Raw genomic sequence first — 19,933 nt, 5'->3', positions numbered from 1 at the left:
GAAATGTTTTGTAGTATGACAATAGTTCTGTTGGTTTGGTTTCTGGATGTCAGGATGTGAGGATTGCTTTGCTTGTCCTCATCCTCTGACAGGAATGGATGGCAGCCTGTTTAGTTTCAAAGGACATTGTCAGGAAAACAGCCCAGCAGAAAGTTCTTTTGTAATAAAACCTGCCTTGGTCACTGTTGGTGTTCTGCTCTCTGCATGCCATGTGATTTCTCCCAGGGCTGTGTTGGGACTGCCAGGAATGGCTTTGAGTCCCAGTCAGGAATGCTGCTGATGGGTGAATGCCACAGGTCCTGACTGACACTGCTGGGCCAGGCAGGCCTTTGCTTTCTGAAGTCTCAGCCCTAACCAGTTACATTCACAAGGAACACTTAACCACCCTGGGGCATTTCACTTTCCTGGCTACTCCCCTGGAGCAGCAGCAGTTTGAGCTCTCTCCTTCCAGCAGCTGCAAGACCTCCCAGGTGATGGCTGCCAAAAGGACTTGTGGAGAAAGTTTTTGCTCCCTGCCACGCTGAGGAGAAAGGTGTCCTGTGGAGCCAGCTGTGTGTGCACTGCTGCAAGCCTGGAGAGGGCAGGTGCTGCAGCCTGCAGCGTGGCTCTGGACATCCACAGCTTCTGTTCTCAACTGCAGGTGGTCTCAGTGACGGTGACTGCTGCCAGTGTAGCTGCAGTGCAGGAGAGGAGAGATTGTATCAACCCTGGCAGCACACATTAGGGTAAGAACAGCCAAGGTTTGCAGTGTTCATCCTCTCAGTGAAACAGGGAAGCAGCACATGCAGGGACACTGCTCAGAATGTGGAGTCTCAAAGCCCTGTGGCTCCCTTTAGGTCCAGTTTCCTCCTGCTGGGCTGTGGGGTGTGGTGTGTTCACCCCAGGTGGGGGTTGGATTGGCTGACTTTTGGCAGTGTCCCCCAGGAGGGTGGCAGATGTTGGCTGCCAGTTAGGACAGCCTGACACCTCCTGAGGATCCTTGTGTCAAGAGGGCTCAGATACCTCCTTGGTATCTCTTCAGAAAGGTGTGGGGGAGGCACCTGTGGGGTTGCCCTGCTGGGTGTCAGAGATGCCACAATGGCAAACCTTTGCCCTCCAGGGGGGATAAATGCAATGGAATATTCCTGGCCTCAAATTCCAGCAACAACAAAAAACCATTTCAATCTGTATTCCTCATCAAGTGTTGCTCTGGCTAGCTCATCTTCCCCATTCCACAGAGTGACAGGGGCTGGGAGGGCCCTCTGGGGATCAGCCAGTCCAGGCCTCTGCCAGAGCAGCCTCACCTAGAGCAGGCTGCACAGGACTGCACCCAGGCAGGTTTGAATGGCTCCTGGCTTCTGCAGCTCGCTCCTGACAGTTGAGCTCCCACTCTCCCCAGCAGGGTGATGTGTGCAGCCATTGGTGCTTGTGTTTCTCTGCTTGAAATGCAGTGAGCTGTGGTCCAGAGGCCACGTGAGGGTGTTGAGGGAGATGAAGCCAGCTGCAAAGGCACAGAAGCTGGAGCAGAAGCTCTCTGATCAACAAACAAGGCAGAAGTAGTGGAAACAAGATGAGAGGTCAAGTTTGCAGCATCCTGTAATGAAAAATGTCCTATTCAGTGCCTCCCAGGTGTGCCCCTGGACACAGAATAGCTTTTCTGAAGCATTTCTGCTTGCTCCCCAGGGAATCTGCCCTGGTCAGGCTCCTGGCACCAGCTGCTGGAAGAGCACAGGGGTGCTGGATCTCTGGGCTGTAGCACACAGGAGCAGAGCTGCTGCTGTCACCTGCCCAAGGTGATACACTCCCAGTGCTTGAGTGAGCAGTGGTGGTTGGGGTGCTGAGGGCTCAGAGTGTTTGGTACTGGGTGGTGAAGGACTGGGGGGGGCACAGGGGTGCAGCAGTGTCCCCATGCCCTGGGGGTGAGGGTGGCACTGGGGGTGTTGCTTTCTCAGAGCACAGGTGGCACTGTAGGTGGCAGTGAGGCAGGAGGGAACTGTCACTGTTCCTAGGGACACCCTGTCTGCCCTGTGGTGGCACTGGTGCAGCATCTCCACATGCACATGAGCAGGCAGATGGGCAGAGGATTGGCTGCATGCCCTCTCCAGGAAAACGAGAGAACTAAATCCAGTCAGTGTCCTGGGGTGAGGGGGGAAATAACCACAGCAAGATGAAAGGCCTGTGCAAACCCAGCTCAGATTTGGCTGCTGCCCTCTCTGTACTGCACACCATTACCCCTCTTTGTTTCATTGAATAGCTTCAGGCCTGCTTTACCTCTTGGCTTGTGCTGTAGAAGTCATCACCAGAAGGTGAGGAGTGTGGCACAGAGCCTGGCTTGTTCCCAGGCTGTGCCCTGGCCTGGCTGCTTCAGCCTTCCCTTGGACCAAGCAGTGCAGCCTGTTCAGCCTGCATTTGGCTGCTCAGTTGAGCAGAGCTTTGCTGAGCTGTGCAGCTGGAGTAGCCTGGATGCAGTGAGCACTGCAGCCTGCACTGGGATCTCCCTAAAATAAGGAAGGAATGCTGGAGCCCTGGGCAGAGAGTGTGCATGTTGATTGTTGCAGTCCTGCAGACGTGTTTGCAGGGCACCTGAGGGGCGCTTGGGGCAGGGTTAGGTCTGAGCGTGTGAGCAGGGAGCCTGGGCTGCCAGAACAGGCTTCTGACCTGCCGCGCACACCTCCCAGCCACGGGGTGCTGCTGAGCGCCTCTGCTAGGACAGCCTCCTCTGAAGCGCCTGAGTGCCCTCTGCCAGGGCAGGGAGGGGGACCCCAGCACAAAGGCCCTTGCCAGGAGCCCGCTCGCAGGGCCCAGCGCGGTCCCCTCCCGCATCCCGGCGCCAGCCCCGCTGCGGCTCGGCCTCCCCACGTGGTGCTCCAGGAATGCGCGGAGCCTCTGCTTGTTTGGCTTGACCCAGGGCTTTGCCAAATATGGTCTCAGCTCCAACAAGTTTGTGTTCCTAGGGCCCCGTCTGCAGGAGCAGCTCTGCCTTCCGGCTAGCTGTGGCTGTGTGGGGGAGCAGGCTCAGGACGTGCAGCTGAAAGGTGAGCAGCTGGCCTCCGGCTTGGCCCACAGGCTACATTGTGTGCACTGTTTGCACAGCCCAGGCAGGCAGAGCTGTGTCCATCCTTGTAGCTGCGCTGGAAACAACTGGTGTTAAATGAATGCCCACGAGTCTGAGGGACTGCCACCCGGACACTGCTGCCCTGAGACCCCTCAGCTCCACCGGAGTGAAACATTCCTTTCCAGTCAGAGACACAACATCCTCAAGCTGACCAGCACAAGGGAGCTGAATGAATCAGTGTCTGGGAAATAAGTCGTTCTAATGAGCTCATAAATTACTACCAGCCCACTGTGGAGTAAGCACATCAGCCTGAAGTTGGTGCTCTGCCTGCTCCCTGTGAAGTTCATCCTCACAAAGGTGTCTCTCAGGACAAATACCATGGGGCAGCTGCTCTGGAAAGCCTCCCACTCAGCCACAATGCTTAAATCTCAGCTGCAACCTGCACTGCCTCTGCCTGGGCCAGGGAGTGTGCAGGAACAACGGCAGCCAAAGGGGGCAGCTGGTGGCGCTCTGGTGCCGAGCTCTCCCGGGGTGCTCAGCATCCTGCGGAGCTGAGGGCCGCCGAGAAGCAGCAGGAACTGCTTGGGAAGCTGGAACCCACCGGTGAGATCTGTGTGAGGGAGGGGGAGAATGGGACCTGCTGTCTGGCTGTAGGATGGACAACGTTTCATTGCATCTTCTACCTCACAGGTAGTTCCTGCAATGGGCTGCTGCTAGCGAGGGCAGTCAGCAGTCCCACAGAGGAAGGGAAGGAGGAGGTGAATTCCCAAGCTGAGGAGGGGCCCTGCCCCAGGCCCTGGGCAGCCTGCCCAGCAGGAGACAGACGCACATCAGTTCATCACTTGTTTGGTTCCTGCTTCGTTAGCACAGCTTGCAGATGAGGAAACCAGACCCTGTTGAGCGCTGCAGGCAGCAGAGCTGGGTCTGCCTGGAGCACCATGCAGGGCAGACACACAGACCCTCACCCAGACCCCCCCAGAGACCCTCACCCAGCCTGGAGCACCATGCAGGGCAGACACACAGACCCTCACCCAGCCTGGAGCACCATGCAGGGCAGGCACACAGACCCTCACCCAGCCTGGAGCACCATGCAGGGCAGGCACACAGACCCTCACCCAGCCTGGAGCACCATGCAGGGCAGGCACACAGACTCTCACAGGGGCACAAGGAGCTCCAAGGCCATTTAGGTCTTGCTGTGCTGGCAGCAGCCTAATTCGGGTTTCACAGCTTGGGATGGAACCTTTCACTGCTTTACAGGACAAGGTCCCTCCTCTATACTAACTGACCACCTCTGTGCTCTGTTGAGATCATGATTTCCTCTGGGTAACTGCAGAGCCTGCCCCCAGCCTGGCTTCCATGCCCCTCCAGACTAAGCCACTGAAAGGAAAACCGAGATGCCAAAGGTATCAACTCTGCCACTTTGTGTTTGTGTGTGGCAGCATTTATAACGAGCCACAACCAGCAGAAAGATGAGGCTTGTAAAGAAACTGAATCCCTGGCTAAATGGAGCTAAATAAATGCTGCTTTACCCTGCTGCTTTCTCCTCCTGCAAGGGAGGATTCCTGGGTGCATTAGGAAGCACTGGCAAAGAAAGGAAGCATCGTCTTGGCAGGATGATTCAGGGCAATTTTGGGCCTGAAGAGCTCCAAGTGTTGCAAAGATTGAAGCCCCCAGGCCGGGAGTACAGCAGTCAGCTCTGCACACCACAGCAGCAGAGGGAAGTGCTTAGGAAAAGAGAATTAGCCATTTGCAAAAGCTGCAGGTCCTCCTCATTGGCCTCGTCTGTCTCGCTTTCATTTGAGTCCCTCAGAGCATCTTTCAGCTCCCTCAGGGGAGCCTTGGGGGCTTGGTGCTCCTTCGGCCGCCGTGCACACGGGGTGCGCTGGAGGCGGCTGCTCCTCCCCGGGGTGCCCAGGGGGCAGGGGGTCTGATCGCTTGGCACACAGCCGCGGAGCTCTTGGGCTGCCACACGAGAGGGCAGGCTCTGGGAGCGCTGCTCCACCAAGCCTCGCTGGCGGCCAAGTGCCGCCCCAGCGCCGAGCCCTGCTGCGCAGAGATGAGAGAGGGCGGCGGCGGTGCTGCGGGAGGCCAGCCCGCAGCGGCTGCCGGCGGCGCTGCTGACTCGGCAGTGCCAGAAGTCCGACTCCCAGGTCCCTGCTGTCCTGCAGCTCTGCTCCCGCGGGTCGTGACCTGGGTGCCCCGGGGGCAGCCGGCATCGCCCTGCTCCGCCCCGGGCGAAGGGACGGCGCCAGCAGGAGGCCCGAGTGGCCGTGCCCCATCTGCCGGAGCGCCCAGCAGCGCCTCGGGCTGGCTCTGGGGCTGGCTCTGGGGCTGGCTCTGCCCTGGCGATGCACCCTGGGGGCCTGACGCCGAGCCGAGCCGAGCCGGGCCGAGCCGGGCCGAGCCGGGCCGAGCCGAGCCGGGCCGAGCCGAGCCGAGCCGAGCCGAGCCGAGCCGGGCCGAGCCGGGCCGAGCCGGGCCGAGCCGAGCCGAGCCGAGCCGGGCCGAGCCGAGCCGAGCCGAGCCGAGCCGAGCCGAGCCGAGCCGAGCCGAGCCGAGCCGAGCCGGGCCGAGCCGAGCCGGGCCGGGCTCCGAGCGGGGCTCCGTGCGAGCACCTCCTGCGCGGGCCGGGGCCATCCCTGCCCCGCGCCCCAGGCCCCAGCGGCGGCGCGGCTCCCCGCCGCGGGGCGCGCTCCCGCCCGCGGGACAAAATGGCGGCGCGCGCCCGCCCCCCGCGCCTCAGCCCCGCCCCGCGCACGCTCGGCGCGCGGCCCCGCGGCGCGGCCCCGCCCGGGAGCGCGCCCCGCCCCGCCTGCCGCCCGCGCCCGCCGCAGCGCCGCTCCCTGCAGCCGCCCGGCGGGGTGCGGAGCAGGCGGCCGCTGGCTCCCGCTGGCTCCCGCCGCCCCTGCCGCTCCGCCGCCCGCTCCGCCGCCGCCCCGCGGGCCGCCCCCAGCCGCTCAGGTAGGTGCGGGCCGGGCCGCGGCCCCGGGCGCTGCCGCGCGGCGGGAGGCGGCGGGCGGGCAAGATGGAGACGCGGCCGGCGGGGGAGGGGAGCGGAGCGCAGCCCGAGGAGGACCCGCGGTGCGCGCCGCCGCGGCCGCCCTGCCCCGTCCCGCCGTGCGCGCCGCCCGAGCGGCAGGAGCCGGCCCGGGGCCGCGGGGGGGGCCGCGCCCTGCGACCACCGCGGGAGGCCGGGCGCCGTTCCCGCCGGCCGCGCCGGACAGCGGAGACGCGCGGCCAGCCCGTGGGTGAGCGCGGGGCAGCCCTGGCCGGGGAGCTGCGCTGCCCCTTTGTCCCCGCAGCTGCCCCTTGCCCGCTCCGGGCGGAGCTGAGGCCTTTGCTGCGGCCCGGCCGCGCCGCTCTGCGCAGCAGTGACCGAGCCCCTGCGGCGCCCACAGCTCCCCTGCCTGGGCACAGCAGGCGGCAGGCGCCCGTGCCCGTGCCCGTGCCTGGGCACCTGCTTCTCCTAGCCTGGGGGGGCTCATCAGCCAGGCCGCCGACATTGCCCTGGCAGAGCCGAGCAGTGCCAGCCTGCCTTCATCTGCCTCCCAGGGTGGCCTCTGGCATGTCCCTTCTGGGGTCTGTCCCTTCTTGGGGGTCTGTCCCTTCTAGGGTCTGTCCTTTCTGGGGTCTGTCCCTTCTGGGGTCTGTCCCTTCTGGGGTCTGATCCTTCTTGGGGGTCTGTCCCTTCTTGGGGGTCTGATCCTTCTGGGGTCTGACCCTTCTTGGGGGTCTGTCCCTTCTGGGGTCTGTCCCTTCTTGGGGGTCTGATCCTTCTGGGGTCTGATCCTTCTGGGGTCTGTCCCTTCTTGGGGGTCTGTCCCTTCTGGGGTCTGATCCTTCTGGGGTCTGTCCCTTCTTGGGGGTCTGATCCTTCTGGGGTCTGATCCTTCTGGGGTCTGTCCCTTCTTGGGGGTCTGTCCCTCCTGGGGTCTGTCCCTTCTGGGGTCTGTCCCTCCTGGGGTCTCTTGGTGTCCTGCCGCAGGGTCTGTGAGGGGCATCCTGTTGTGGGCAGTTCCAGACGGTTCAGGACGTCCTGGTTTGTGCTTACCCTCCCGGGCTGATTAACCAGGGAACAGTTGCAGGAGCTGCTTCCTGGGTGTCCCTCTGGAGACACCACAGTTCCTCTCAGCCACGTGGGGTTTATTTTCGTAGAATTCAGAGCAGGAGGGACACTTGGTTAACCTTTCTGAAATGCTGATTTGTTTCTGTTTCAGTCTTCACACGCTGCAGTCTCTGGTACAGCTTTGGGTGTGTATCTGTGTCCTTCAGGGCTCGGAGCCTGCTGGTCAGCACCTGCAGTAAGGGTGGGAGCCGCCCCGTTCAGCACACCAGAGCGGCCTCCAGCGCTTGTCCATCGCTGAGCAGATTCAACAAGTGGGCCTTGTCTGTCCTCAGCCTAGCAGGAGCACGCTGCGTTTTGTGGCTGTGTTCGGGTGCTCTGACAGGTGCTCAGAGCATCTCACCTTAGTCCTGTGGCAGAGAAACACCATCTGAGAGCGTGTCAGGAAGGAGATCCCCCTCTTAAGCTTCAAAATCCTTCGTTGGGAGGAGGCTGGGGAAAGAGGAGAGGGTAGGCAGGAACACCCACGGAGATGAAGGATGATCTCTCACCTCTCTGAGCTATTGCTCTAGACTACGGTGAGGTCTGTTCCCTGGGGAGGGGAGGGGTGGGTGAGAACACCCACGGAGATGAATAAACATCTCCAGCTCCTCAAAGCTGTTGTTCTAGGCTATGGCAAAGTCTGCTCCTGCTCACCTGGGAATAACTCCTTGAGGTGGATGGACAATTGCACGAGCACTGCTAATCCTTGCTTTGTAAAGATCTGCCCCTGCCTGCTCTGTCACTCATAGGCACACTGGAGTCGCCTCGGAGTTTGGCAGTTACAGAGCCACAGAACAGCCAGGGTGCAGTCTCACAGCCTCGCGCTGCTAAGCCAGTCTGGCTGGCCTGCTGGCTGCCTGCTCTCTGTGCTGCCACATTCCCCAGCCTGCATGCCCTGTGCTGGCCTTGGGAACTCTCATACCCTTCTTCCAAGTCCCAGCCCCTCAGGTCATCCAAGTCACCTTTCTGAGGTCTGGTTAGCTCCTGAATAACTAGGACCAGGAGGGAGTGGGGTCGGTGGCAGCCAGTGGCTCATGTGCCTTGGGCAGTCTTCAGCCTGCCTGTGCTTCTCGTGGAACTCTGTGTTTCTGATCCTCTCCTGCCCCCACACCAGCCAGCTGCAGCTTTTGCTTTCTTCTTGGGTTGGCTTTCACCAGGCTGGTGCTTGGTGTTGGTTTGTTCTGCTCTTGCACAGCAGTTGGTGTTGGCACAAGGAGGAAGTGGGAAGGTTGTCCCATTTAGAGAGCTCCCAGAGTGGGTTCTGTAGGTTGTGAAACCAAGCTGTCAGTTGTGTCAGGCTAGCTGGAGGTGCACAGTGAATTGAGTCATGATCCTCCTTCCTTTCTGTGCAGGCTCCTCACCCTTTCACGAGTCCTGATCCTCATCACGTGGTTACATCATCTTAGTTTTGGGGTAGGGAGAAGCCAGCTGTGTGCTTGCTGATGTTAGCAGGCAGTGAAGTGCCCTGGGGTACGACATGCTTGCTCTCCAAGGTCAGAAGGCTAACAATTCCTTGTGTGCCTGTTGTGCAGTCACAGCATGAGCCATCCCTAAGGACCCCCGGTCTGCTTGACACGGCCTAGCTGGACAGGAGCTAACTGCCGGGGCAGAGCTGGTGTCTGTGTAGCATGAAGCTGGTGCATAGGCTTTGGGGAGCCCTCTGCAGGGGCATCTGAATCAAAACACTTGAACTCCTGCAGGCACAGAGGCACCCAGCTTGCAGCTCTGGTGAGGAGCAGGGGTGGCAGCCCCTTTGGGAGGGAAGGTTCCCCTCCAGCTGGCACTCTAGGGAAGAAGAATCTGGAGGGGGTTGGATATCCCAGCTCCAGGCAGCTCCTCCCCTAACATCTATGAAGTGCACAAATGACCCTGGGTCAGCAGGGGAAGAACTGCTTGGGGAGCTCCTGATTCCTTAGCCTGTGTTCACCGAGGATGACTGAGAGCACTGTTCTCAGAATCCTCTCTGCAGTGTTCAGGCTCTTGTAGTAGCTCTAGCAGGTCTCTGCTGTCAAGACATTGCTTCTTATATTTGGGGTTTAGTATGATTTACCTGCTGTCAAATGATGAGAACAATCACATCGTGCAGTCAGCTGTGGGAAGTGCTTGGTGAGCAGGTTTGGGAGGAACTGGTTGTCTAACTGCAGAGGTAGGTTGGGCTTCACCCCTGCGTTCAGGCCCTAGGATGTGCGTTGTGCCATCGAGAGGGCTTCATCCTCAGTGCTGTTAGAATGCTTAAACACAGAGGGATGCTCGAGGTGAGGTGCAGAGGGATCAAAACAAGTGACTTCTGGCTGCTGAAACTGGGTAAGGCCCTGCTGCATCAGGAGTTAATGTGCAGAAAAGGAGCTGACAGTGAAAGGGACACTTAGAACATTTGAACTGACAGAATTCACTCTTTCAACCCAGTGGTGAGAGTATTGCTCCCCCCCACTATCCTAGGAGGAGAGAGCAGACCCAAAATGGTACTCAGCTGCAGTGCTGAAAGGGAAAACACTGCTGCTGCTGCTGCAGCTGCTGCAGCTCCCTCCCTGAGAGGAAAATGAGCCTGTCGGTATCCCCCAGGGCTCAGCCCCTGCACTGTGGTACGTGGCATAGAGCGTCCTTTATGCACAGCTCTTGAACAGGGCTGCTGCTGTGCTCCACTCCAAGGGCTCCCGCTGGTAGGAGCAGTGTTTGGAGAGCACTGAAGTAACGCTGGTAGCTGCCTGTGCTTTTGAGCCGCGTGTGGTGTCCTCTGTGTGTGTCAGGTGGTGATGGAAATGCTCTCCCGCCTCCGGCAGCTCCAGCAATACCGCCGAAACTGTTGCCAGCTCCGTGCTGAGCAGAGCTTCACTGACCTTCAGTGAAAGCACAGTGGTCCCTGGTCCCCGTAGGACTGGACCCCTCCTGCTGGTCGTCCCTTGGAGAGCTTGGCTCAGTTTTGCTCCTCTTCAGGCGTGCTGTAGCACGAGTCAGAAGCCCTCGCAGAGTCAGGTCTGATCTGGTGCTAAGCAGGCTGGAGTTACAGAACAGGCTGGGCTGGGGGAGACCAGAGCAGTTCCCTGCTGCTGCTGTTGGAACTGGTCATTCTGCTTAATGCAGGTAATGGGTCACAAGTACTCAGTGTAAGATACTTCATGAGCAAGTGCCTGTTCTGGGGCAGGGGCTGGGGGCTGCCTACTTTCTCTGCTCTGAAGGTTTTCCTCTTGTCTGCACTGAATGCTGACCATGGTGATGTTTGAAGGCTAAAGAAGGCATCATGTCAGTGCCCCAGAGAGTGTTTCTGTGTATTGTGGTTTGAGTAGCTTTGGCCTTAACACTTTGTGCAGCGAACAAGACAGGAATGGGGGATTTTTTGTGTAGTTCCAAGCCTACAGAGAGAGACCCTGCCAGTTACAGGAGCCTCAGGAGCTGTAAGCCTGAGCTGTGCAGTGTCTGAGCAGAGCAAACCCTCAGGCTCGCCTCTGTGGTGCTCAGGCAGGTTAACTTTGCAGCAGTGTGGCAGTGCAGCTGTACTTGACAAGGAGGGGCTGTTCTGAGCTCAGAAGTCTCCCTGCAGCACAGCTTGGTGGGTCCCAGGTGGATGGTCCTGGTCCTGTTCCTCTCTGTTTCCAGCAGCGACAGAGCTCCTGTGCCTCCCTGCACGGCAAGCTGCAGTGCTGCTCTTTTCCCAGGGAGAGCTGATCCAGTTGTCTCCTCCCTTCCCCAGCATTTATGTGGAAACACATTGCCATGCAGAGAAGGCTCTGTGCAGCAGATCCTCTACAGACACTTTCCAGCAACAGACTTCTTGAAATAGGGCTGAGTTTTGCTGAAATGCCTCAGCTTAGCTCACTGGTTACAGAGAAATGCAACCGTCAGTTCAGAAACCAGTTCCAGTTGCAGAGATCTTCTGCATCTCTCTCTGTAGGTTTAAAGCAACTGCTGGAAGCTTTTCTGGCCAGCTTGGTCTGAGGGTGCTTGCATACAAAGTTGGATGTGTTTGGCCCTACAATTAAGCCAGAATGGGATTTTCCTCAGTGTTTTATTCAGTTTTCATTCCTGCTGTCTAAGTCCCTGCCAGGAAACCTGCTGGCACTCCCCAGGCAGACCCCCTGCATTCTTCTATTCCCTGCTGTAATGTGAACGCAGGGAAATGATGCTGGAGATGCCCATCTCAGGGTAATTAGGCTTGATTACAGATTTCCTTTTTGAAACTTCTCAGCAAAAGCCCTGAGTCAAAAGCCCAGAGTCGAGACCTTGGCTACCTCCTGACGTTTTCATGGCTTGATGAAAAACGGTGCAGGGAGCGGGGGGCTGGGGAGGAAAGCAGGAAAAAAAAGGCCCCCTGGCACTCTTCCACCAAGATGGTGGAGTTTTTTCAGGCTTCCTCCTGCAAGAAATGTTAAGCAGTTCCTGCTCTGAGCGTTTTCTTCTCCCCTCAATTAGGGTGCCAGTGGCTGCTGCCAGATGGAAGGTAACCCGGCACCAGCCGGGGCCTGTGCGTGGGGTTGGTGTGTGTCGAGAGCGAGCAGGGATATTGGACTAGACACAAACCACATGCAGATGGGGATGGAGCTGCAGCCTTTGGCAGTTACAGCAGCATACAGTCCTTGTCTAGCAGGACCTGCCATGGTTCTCCCCAGGAAAGATGGGTGGTGCCTGTAGGAAAAATGTCCCAGAGCCTAAGGAGGAGAAAAAGCAGAGAATGAAATTCTAACACAGACAGGAGCAAGGCTGAGCGGTGGTTGAGACATACCAGGGGCCCTGCTTTGTGCAGTGCCTTCTCCCTGCTCTGCAGTGTTCCTCAGGTGCTGGGGAGTTGAACTGGTCCTTCTTTGTGGCAGTTGAGCTGGGAGCAGCTTTTTGTGGCCAGAGCCAGTCCTCCTGTGCTTAAAGTGAGCACAGAGACAAGAATGCTGTTACCCTCCCCAGCTGCCCTCCAGTGTCTCCGGATGCAGCCCCTGTGCTCGCTCGCTCGGCAGCAGAGCCTTACACCTGCACTCGTGTGTCCTGCACAGTCTCAGGTGCTGCCACTGATCCCCTGGGGTTACAGGCAGTAACTGCTGTTTGTAGGAAAGCTTGAGTTTCCTTTCTATTGCTCCCCAGAGGAGAAAGCCTGGTCTCTTGACCTGTGCCTTTCTGCCCCTGTGCCATGTTCTGTTTGCTAGTCAGCACCTGCAGTAAGGGTGGTGTCACCTTTGTTCCACTGCACCCCATTCAGCACACCAGAGCTGTGGCACTTGGATAATCCCTGCCAGAGCCATCTAACATTTAAACTGGATTCCTATCATCATTTCACTGTCTGGCATAGAGCCACATTGGTGTGTTTGCACGAGAGTAATGCACTGGAACGTGCATCTGACAAGCCAAGGTAAATCGGCTGTCCCAGCAGGGAATGGATCTGCTCTAATCAGGACAGGGCATGGGGCTTTACTCAGGGTAAACAGACTGTCTCTGCTCCATTCCTTCTCTCTGGCTGGGGGGAGACACAGAGCTGCTAAGTAAACTCAGTAATCAGTGGTGGAGTTTAGATTGGGTTGCTGTAGGTGACACTCCAGTGCTACTGCAGGGAAAATACAATGAACCCTCCAGACCTTATCTGCTAGAGAAATCTACCACAGGATGACTGTAGGGCACAGAAACACTGTCCTGCCAGGTATTGATTGGCTTAATCTTGGCTTCAGCATGGCTATTATCTTAAACTGAGGACTTTCAGCTCACTGAAGTTGTAGGACCAGTGTGGTTGGGTGGGTGAAAAATGCCACGGTGATGCTCGAGTGGCTGGCTGGTTTCTCACAGGATCATCACTTGAGAAATCAGAGGTGGTCTCTGTATTGGTGTTTAGGAACATCAGCAGTCACGGAGTTTTAGACTGGCAGTAACCTTGTTGATTGTGCTTCTGCCCCAGCTGCTGCAGGCATTGGATGTGATGGGGATAAGCACAGCCGATGTGGGTAGAAGCAGTGGCTTGTGATCGTGTTGTGACCAGAGGTGGTGTGTAGCATCCGGACAGCTGTTTGGCTGTTGGAAGCAGGGTCAGCCTGTAGGGACATGCAGGTGAGAGCCACCCTTCTGTGTCCTCAAGGCAGGGCTTTGGCTCTTGTTTGAACAGGCAGGGCTGTGTGAACAGCACAGCTCAGGCTGGGGTTGCCTGACAAAAAGAGCAGGTTGTATGGAACAGTTGCTGACTTCAATGGGCTGCATTTGTTCTCCAGAGCATTTGTAGATGTGTGATAACCTGCAGGGGGGGAGCACAGTGGGGTTGCTTTTCCCATAGCTGTTCCCTGGGAGTTGTCAGTACCAGCAATTGGGGTCTCTGCTTCTCACCAGGGCAGTGGTGGAGTTGCTGCAGGCTAGCATCTCGCAGTAGATCCATTTGATGCTTCTGCCTTGCCAGCAGTGTCTTTGCCCAATGCCTTACCTGTTTGTTTCTTGCTTTCACATTAGTTGTGACAGGGTTAGGGTTTTGTTTGCTGCAGTTAAACAACAAAAAGTATCTTCAGGAGCCTGTATGGACTAAATCAAGAGAGGGGTACCATATTTAGGTGGGATGTTGGAAGAAAGGTTCTCAAAGGACTCAGCGGGGAGGCGGTTGAAGTCCTGTCCCTGGAGGTGTGTAGAAGAGGCAGAGATACAGCGCTGTGGTTTAGCCCCAGCCTTGGCAGACTCGGGTAGTGGCTGGACTCAGTGATCTTAAAGGTCTTTTCCAACTGAAAAGACTCTGAGAGTCTCTTTCCTTGGCTGACAGGTGATGGTATCAGCCCACAGCCAGAACCGAGGTGAGCTGCTGTCAGGGAGGCTCTGCAGCGGCGTGGGGGGTGGATGTTGCAGGCCTTGGTGGCTGAGGTGCTCTTCAGCTCTTTAACAGACTTCTCCCCTGATTATACCTCTCTGAATAATAAAATTCATTTAAATGGACATTTTAACCTCTGGCCTAGATTACCATTTCTCTCTGTGTGTAGAGGTTACTGTGCCAAACCGGGAGTGAAAGCTTCGTGAACCTCCTTTAGGAAGCAGCTCCCTGCCCGCGGTAGCATTCGCCCGGAGCGGTGTGGCTGCAGCGCTGGGAAGGCTCTCGCTCCTGTACGCTGATGCACAGCTGTCTCTCTTGCTTTTGGTAGAAAATGATGCACCCTGTTGCCAGCAGCAATGCAGCTTTCTGTGGGACCGGCAAGAGCTCCTGCCTCAACGAGGACAGCGTGAGGGCCGCCGAGCAGTTCGACCTGTACGCCGCGCAGCAGAGCAAGTACGGCCACGCCGTCGGCCACAAACCCATCGCCTGCCAGCGGCAGGACGCCCTCAACGAGCCCCACCTGCAGGCCACGAGTGGCAGGAGTATAGAAACGAAAGATGAACTGAAGAAAAAGAAAAACCTCAACCGCTCCGGTAAACGTGGGAGGCCCTCAGGGACCACGAAATCAGCAGGGTACCGCACCAGCACAGGCCGACCCCTGGGGACCACCAAAGCAGCTGGATTTAAGACAAGTCCAGGCAGACCCTTGGGTACAACTAAAGCAGCAGGATACAAAGTCAGCCCAGGCAGACCTCCAGGTAGCATTAAAGCTCTATCACGGCTTGCAAATCTAAGTTATACTTGTGGCAATGCAGCTTTTCCCTACCCCATGGTGCATAGCAGAGGAATACACGCTGCTGGTGAGAGCAGCAGCGCCATCAAGCAGCCTAGCGAGTAACAGCAGGCAATCATTAACCTCTCAGTAATCCACTCTTCTCCAAACTGTGGCATGCTTCTTGCATTCTCTTGTAGTGTTTGCCTAAGTCTGAGTTCCCAGAGTTTGGTTTTATTTGGGTAATGCCATAGCCTGCAGGTGCAATTCAGTAGCTTAAAGCAGTGTTGAGGAGGCACTGGTGAAGGAGGGCTTTGTGGGGTTTAAATCACCATTTATAACCAGGTTGGAAGTGATGCATTTGCCTTGGTGCTGACACTGAAGTCATGTCCATGTTCCTAGTTTCACATTCAGTTCCTGGTACATCTAGCTGTGTGATTATGCAGTGAACAATCGAGGACAGAATAAGCTGGCTGTTGGTTTGTGGTGTGGCCTGCCCCCCAATAAGGAGCTTAGTCTTATGAGTTCTTACCTGAAAGGAAAAATCAATCAAGCAAGCAGCAAGCTACAGTGTCCACCCCTGCAGGAGCTTCTGCAGACCTCAGATAGATACAGAAAATTTAACAGACCAACCCAGTGGCTTTTTTGAAGTGCTGATTTTTGTTTCTGGGGTAGTAGAGTTGAGCAGATTCCAGGAACACTCCAAACCCACTCTTGAAGCTAGGGAAGCAAACTGAGGGCTTGCCCAGCACCCTACTGCCAGGAGCTGCTTCGCCTTCGGGTGGTAGCTGTGCTTTCAGTTCTGCTGGGTCAGTCTGAAACGCCTCACGGGACACACCCCAAGCCACAACTCCTCCTTGCAGAGGTTTCCTGAGACATTCAGTACTGTTCTAGTTACACACTGGGTTAATATTAAACTGTGTGTCCTTAAGTCTGTAAGTAGCTATTTACCCTGGGCTTTGCCCCTCACATCTGTGCTGTGGTGGCAACAGTTTAATAGCTTTTAAAGGATTCATCTCTCATGTTTACAAATGAAGCTTTTGACACAGGCACTGCTGCCAGGTCTTCAGGCGTGGTTTTGGCAGGTACTGCTGGGAACACAGTTGTTCCTTCTCTGACACTTGAGTTATGGAAGCTGAGATATCTACCAAAGGACACCTTTTAGTTGGTTTATGAAAGCAAACTGTGGAGCTGGTGCACACAGGGTGCAGCTCACGGCTAGACCCCAACTAGAAAGCAGTTCATCTATGCATGCAAGCTGGAAAAAGGGAATGTTGTTGGTTGACGAGAAACACCTTTCTTGCCTCAAACTGAAACCTTCCCTCCTTCCAAAAGAAGTGTTCCATTTTTCAGCTGGGTGTGTTTAATGTGTCTCTTTAAGTGTGAGAGAGCATGTGAGTGTGTGTGTGAAACACTTCCACCTAGGCTTCAGGAGGAGCAGTGCTCAGTGTCGCCCTGTTGTTTGTGCCGAGCTTATTTTGCTGGAACTGACGCTTCGCTTTGGGGTTTTTTCTTCCACCTGGAAGAAAGTTTGCATTTTTAAGCTGTTTCACCTATAATGTGACATTATGATAAGTCTGGAGCTTGAGCTATCTGGGGAGAAGGGAGGGAGCAGAGAGTGTTGCAGATTTGGGGGAGCACAAACATGGGGGTTAATTGAGCCGGTGCTGAGTGAGTCGTGGTGCTGCTAGGCTTTGTTCTGGCCTGCTGTCGTTTTGATGAGAGCTCTTGCTTGCAGTGATGACAACTTAAGACACAGATGTCATGTCTCATACCTTTTTTGTCAGGAAAAAAGCAGCAAGCCTTCAGGTGTTCCAGTGATGCCTAACACATATTGCGCTGGACTCTGTGCTGTACTTTACACTAGGTGTGTTGCGTTGTTTTGGGGGAACTCTGTATGCACTGGCAACTAGGACAGTGAACCTCAGCTGCACTGGACGGCTCCTTAGTCCCTAGATGAGCTAATGGCAGCTAAACTGCTACTAACAGCCAGTTCCTTCGTGCTGAAGCCGTGAAGTCCAGCCCCTTCCGTTCCGTCCCTCGGCGCAGCAGCCTGGCCTTTCGCAGCCCTCCCAACGGCGTGGCTTCGGGAGGCCGAGGAGAGCCGCGCCGCCCCCGGCGCCTGGGTCGTGTCGGCTGCTCTTGATCAGATGGCTTTCCCACGACGGACTGCTCCCGGTTCCTCGAGCTCAGCTGGCACAGCAGCCCTCTGTGGCTGAATGTGTACCCGCAGGAGTGTCACCCTGCACTGCAAGGAGCGTGTTGCATGTCACCACTGTACCCTGGAGAACCTCCACCTCTCGCCTCCGGCTGCTGCTCCCGGCCGCTCCTGTCCCGTTGCTCAGCTGTGCGTCTCCCCGGTGGTGCTGTGCCGTGTGCCAGGAGCTGGTGCAGATGTGTTGCTGTTCTGCTCGTGTAATGAGTTCTGTATTCAAGTATGCTGATGAAATCATGACCTCACCTAAGCAATTGCTGTCCGTTGCAGTGTTTATTGGTGCCGTCAGAGGGAACGCGGCCCCAGCCGATGCCACTTGGCGCTGCCGGTCGTGCCGGCTGCTGGGCGCTCCCCAGGCCTGCTTTAGGCGAGAGCTGCCTGCAGCTTGCTGGTGCCCTGCGGCCAGGGGAAGGGAAAAGAAGCTAAGGAGATTCAAAGTGGACTAGCAGTGGAATTCTGCTTCTCCTGTGTGTGACCTGCAGAGTGCATTGTGCTGTCTTCCAGCACTTCTCTTCCCGAGAGAAGCCCTGAGCGGCGTGGCAATGGCTCGGTGGGAAAACCGGCCTTGCCCCAGTGTGGGAGCATGACTTGTAAGGTAAATGGCTGCTTTTATATCCTGTCCCACCCCTCAGCTACTCATAAGCTAGGATCACTGTTGTGTGTTAGCACTGTTGGGAAGAGCTGTGTGTCAGGTTTGGGTTTTAGTACTCCCTTTTCGTTGCGGAGCTCCTAACACCTCCCTTCTGCGTAACCCTAGTGGCGTGCTGGGCTCCGCCAGGACGCGGTGCCAGGGCGCGGTGCCAGGGCGCTGCTTGAGACACCCGTGGCAACTGCTACTCAGTTTCTGCTCACATTTACTTTAACTTTAAAACCAAATAATTTTGCTACTAGCAAGTCTTGCACTGGACATACTCAAGATGCTAGCACCGTGTTTGGAGAGAAGAAAAACCAGATAGCGTCAGAGGTGGCTGACTTTGATAGAGAAGAGCACTTCTGCACTCAGTGGTGAGCTGTGTCTCTGACCCACTGTTCTTAGAGCTTGGATTTAACCTGGTCAAACTAACCATGTCTCGAGAGCCATTAAAGATCTCTCTTCTGAGCGAATCTCTTTTCATTTGGTCTGAAAGATGCTAGAGCTCAGCCAGGACAAAGCCCAGCCTTGTCCCTGACAAGTGCTGTGTCTGTGAACTACGACACCCAGAGTGACTCAGAGGAGAGCTTAACTCCCTCCCCCGCGTTCGAAGAGCTTTAAAAGGCAGAGCAAGGCGAAGCCATTTGCCCGATGGCTTCCTGTGCTGTGACTCTGCCGGTCTTTGTTACATGTAAGATAATGTTTCACACTATCCTTAGAGTCGACAGTTGAGCAGTTGATAGCAATCGTCAACACTTTGAACTGCAGACTTCATTTCTGACCACAAAAGAAGTTTATTCTTCTCTATTTTAATGCATATATTTTAACACTGCTTAAATATATTTATGACTTTAGTAGAGCCTAGATCTTTCTCCTTGTGACCCCCCCCCCCAAATATAAAAATCTCTATTCCAAAATTTGAACCACTTCCTGATAATTTAACCTTTCAGCATTTGTTTTTCCACAGGTTTGCTGTGGGGGAAGCAGTGATCTGTTAACTAACTTAGTATCAGCACCCCGTCCTCTGCTGTACAAAGCCTGACTAGATACTGTGTATGTTTCTCTGTCCATGAACTCGAGCTACTCGTGTGCAATGATGTGTATGGGAATGGAGTAGTGTTCATGATCTGTATTTACATCATCATATGGATGTATATTTATTAATAAAGTTACTACTTTAAAACCTGAGCATTGTTCCTCTGCCCAGTATCCTTTGCATGCTGCCTTTAGCTGCCCACTGACGGTGTCCCCAGAGCAGCAGCCCGAGCCCTTCTCTCTGGGCAGTGGGAGCGCTGTTTGCTGCCTGAGTCGGGTCTGCAGTGTTTTGTACAGGTGTCACTGGCGATCCCTCAGCTCGCTGTGTTCGGCCCCTGCCTCCCCGAGCTGTGACTGAATCCCTCTGCAGTAGCCTGAGCGTGCTCCTGCCTGTGCAGGCTGCACAATGCAGGGGGGATTGTGAGAGCTGGGAGGTTGCTGCATGGTGTGATCCTGAAATCAAACGAGGACTCCCTTTTAGTATGCTTTGCTTTCCGGACTCCAGCCTGCGCTGCGTGTGGCTTGTTACAGGCAAGCCCGGTCCCCGGGAGCCAGGGGAGCAGCCTGCACGGGGAGCTGAGTACAGAGGGGCGTTCCCCATGCTGGAACGACCTGAGAGTGCTGCTACTCTGACTTCATTGTTCCCCTTCCGCTCACGCAGCAGGAGAGGGGAGGAAAGGAGCAGGAGCTGGAGCTGTGCAAATCTAAACAGTAAGCTGCTAACTTCGTTTTCCTCTGTTGCCCATGGGAAGCAGTTTGGGAGTACTGGTGAGCTGCACACTCCATGGAATGTTCTACTCATTGTTCTCTGGGGAATAGGATGGATTTCCCCTGTACTCCAGCAGGATTCCAGCTTGGTGTTTTCCTCTCTCTGCAGTTCTCCAGGGCCCCTGGGGCAGCTGGGCAACTCCCACCTGCCAGAAGCTGCAAGCCAGACTGCTCACCTTGCTCTCCGGCACCTGCTTTCTCTTCCTTGAGCTTTCAAAGCCCCTGAACACATCTAGGGTTGGAACCCCTCACATGCCAGCTGCAGTGGTTTTGCAGCCTTTGAGGTGGTGTGTAGCTGCAAATGGCACTTGCTGGTTTGGGTGTTTTTCCCTGCTAATGCTAAGTGTTTGGCATTTGATGCAGCCAGAGACGTGCAGAGCTCCACTGCAGTCTGCCACGTCCTGGCCTGAAAAGCAGTTCCTGGATGTGATTCCTTGGGTAAAGTGGATTCTTTGGGTTGCAGTGGTACCTGAAGTGTTAGATCCTGAGTCAGGCATGAATGGCATGCTAGCAGGACAGAGTTTTGGGCTGTGGTGGAAGCTGCTGGCCTGCTCCCACGGCTGCTGCGTTCTTCCACACGACAAATGGAAGGCTGCAGGCTGTGAGGCAGGCGCTGCCC

At 56.1% G+C, this 19,933-nt stretch overlaps 1 protein-coding gene across 5 annotated transcripts; it reads left to right on the top strand.

Moving 5' to 3' along the window:
• The first annotated feature begins 5,840 nt into the window (after nucleotides 1-5,840).
• CUNH5orf24 (chromosome unknown C5orf24 homolog) lies at nucleotides 5,841-18,699 on the top strand. 5 transcript variants are annotated; one of them, XM_068163353.1, is made up of 2 exons: nucleotides 5,841-5,995; nucleotides 14,222-18,699. In XM_068163353.1, the coding sequence occupies exon 2, from the start codon at nucleotides 14,225-14,227 to the stop codon at nucleotides 14,789-14,791; it is 567 nt and encodes a 188-aa protein (XP_068019454.1). In that variant the 5' UTR covers nucleotides 5,841-5,995; nucleotides 14,222-14,224; the 3' UTR covers nucleotides 14,792-18,699. The 5 variants fall into 5 exon arrangements, with proteins under 5 accessions (XP_068019454.1, XP_068019473.1, XP_068019463.1 ...); XM_068163372.1 differs by lacking the exon at nucleotides 5,841-5,995 and adding an exon at nucleotides 6,218-6,282; XM_068163362.1 differs by lacking the exon at nucleotides 5,841-5,995 and adding an exon at nucleotides 7,298-7,675.
• The last annotated feature ends 1,234 nt before the right edge of the window (nucleotides 18,700-19,933 follow it).

This window comes from Melanerpes formicivorus, unplaced genomic scaffold, assembly GCF_026170545.1.
Source record: "Melanerpes formicivorus ecotype bairdi unplaced genomic scaffold, bMelFor1.0.p_v2 SCAF_2, whole genome shotgun sequence".
Taxonomy (NCBI): Eukaryota; Metazoa; Chordata; class Aves; order Piciformes; family Picidae; genus Melanerpes; species Melanerpes formicivorus.
Note: the sequence above shows the minus strand (reverse complement) of the source record. Positions and strands in the feature narration are given on the sequence as shown.

Bases quoted from the DNA above. Each gene is read 5' to 3' on its own strand.
- CUNH5orf24 (XM_068163344.1), top strand. From the start codon at position 8,582: ATGTTAGCAGGCAGTGAAGTGCCCTGGGGTACGACATGCTTGCTCTCC. The intron at 8,633-14,221 runs GTCAGAAGGCTA...TGCTTTTGGTAG, and splicing joins CGACATGCTTGCTCTCCAAG to AAAATGATGCACCCTGTTGC.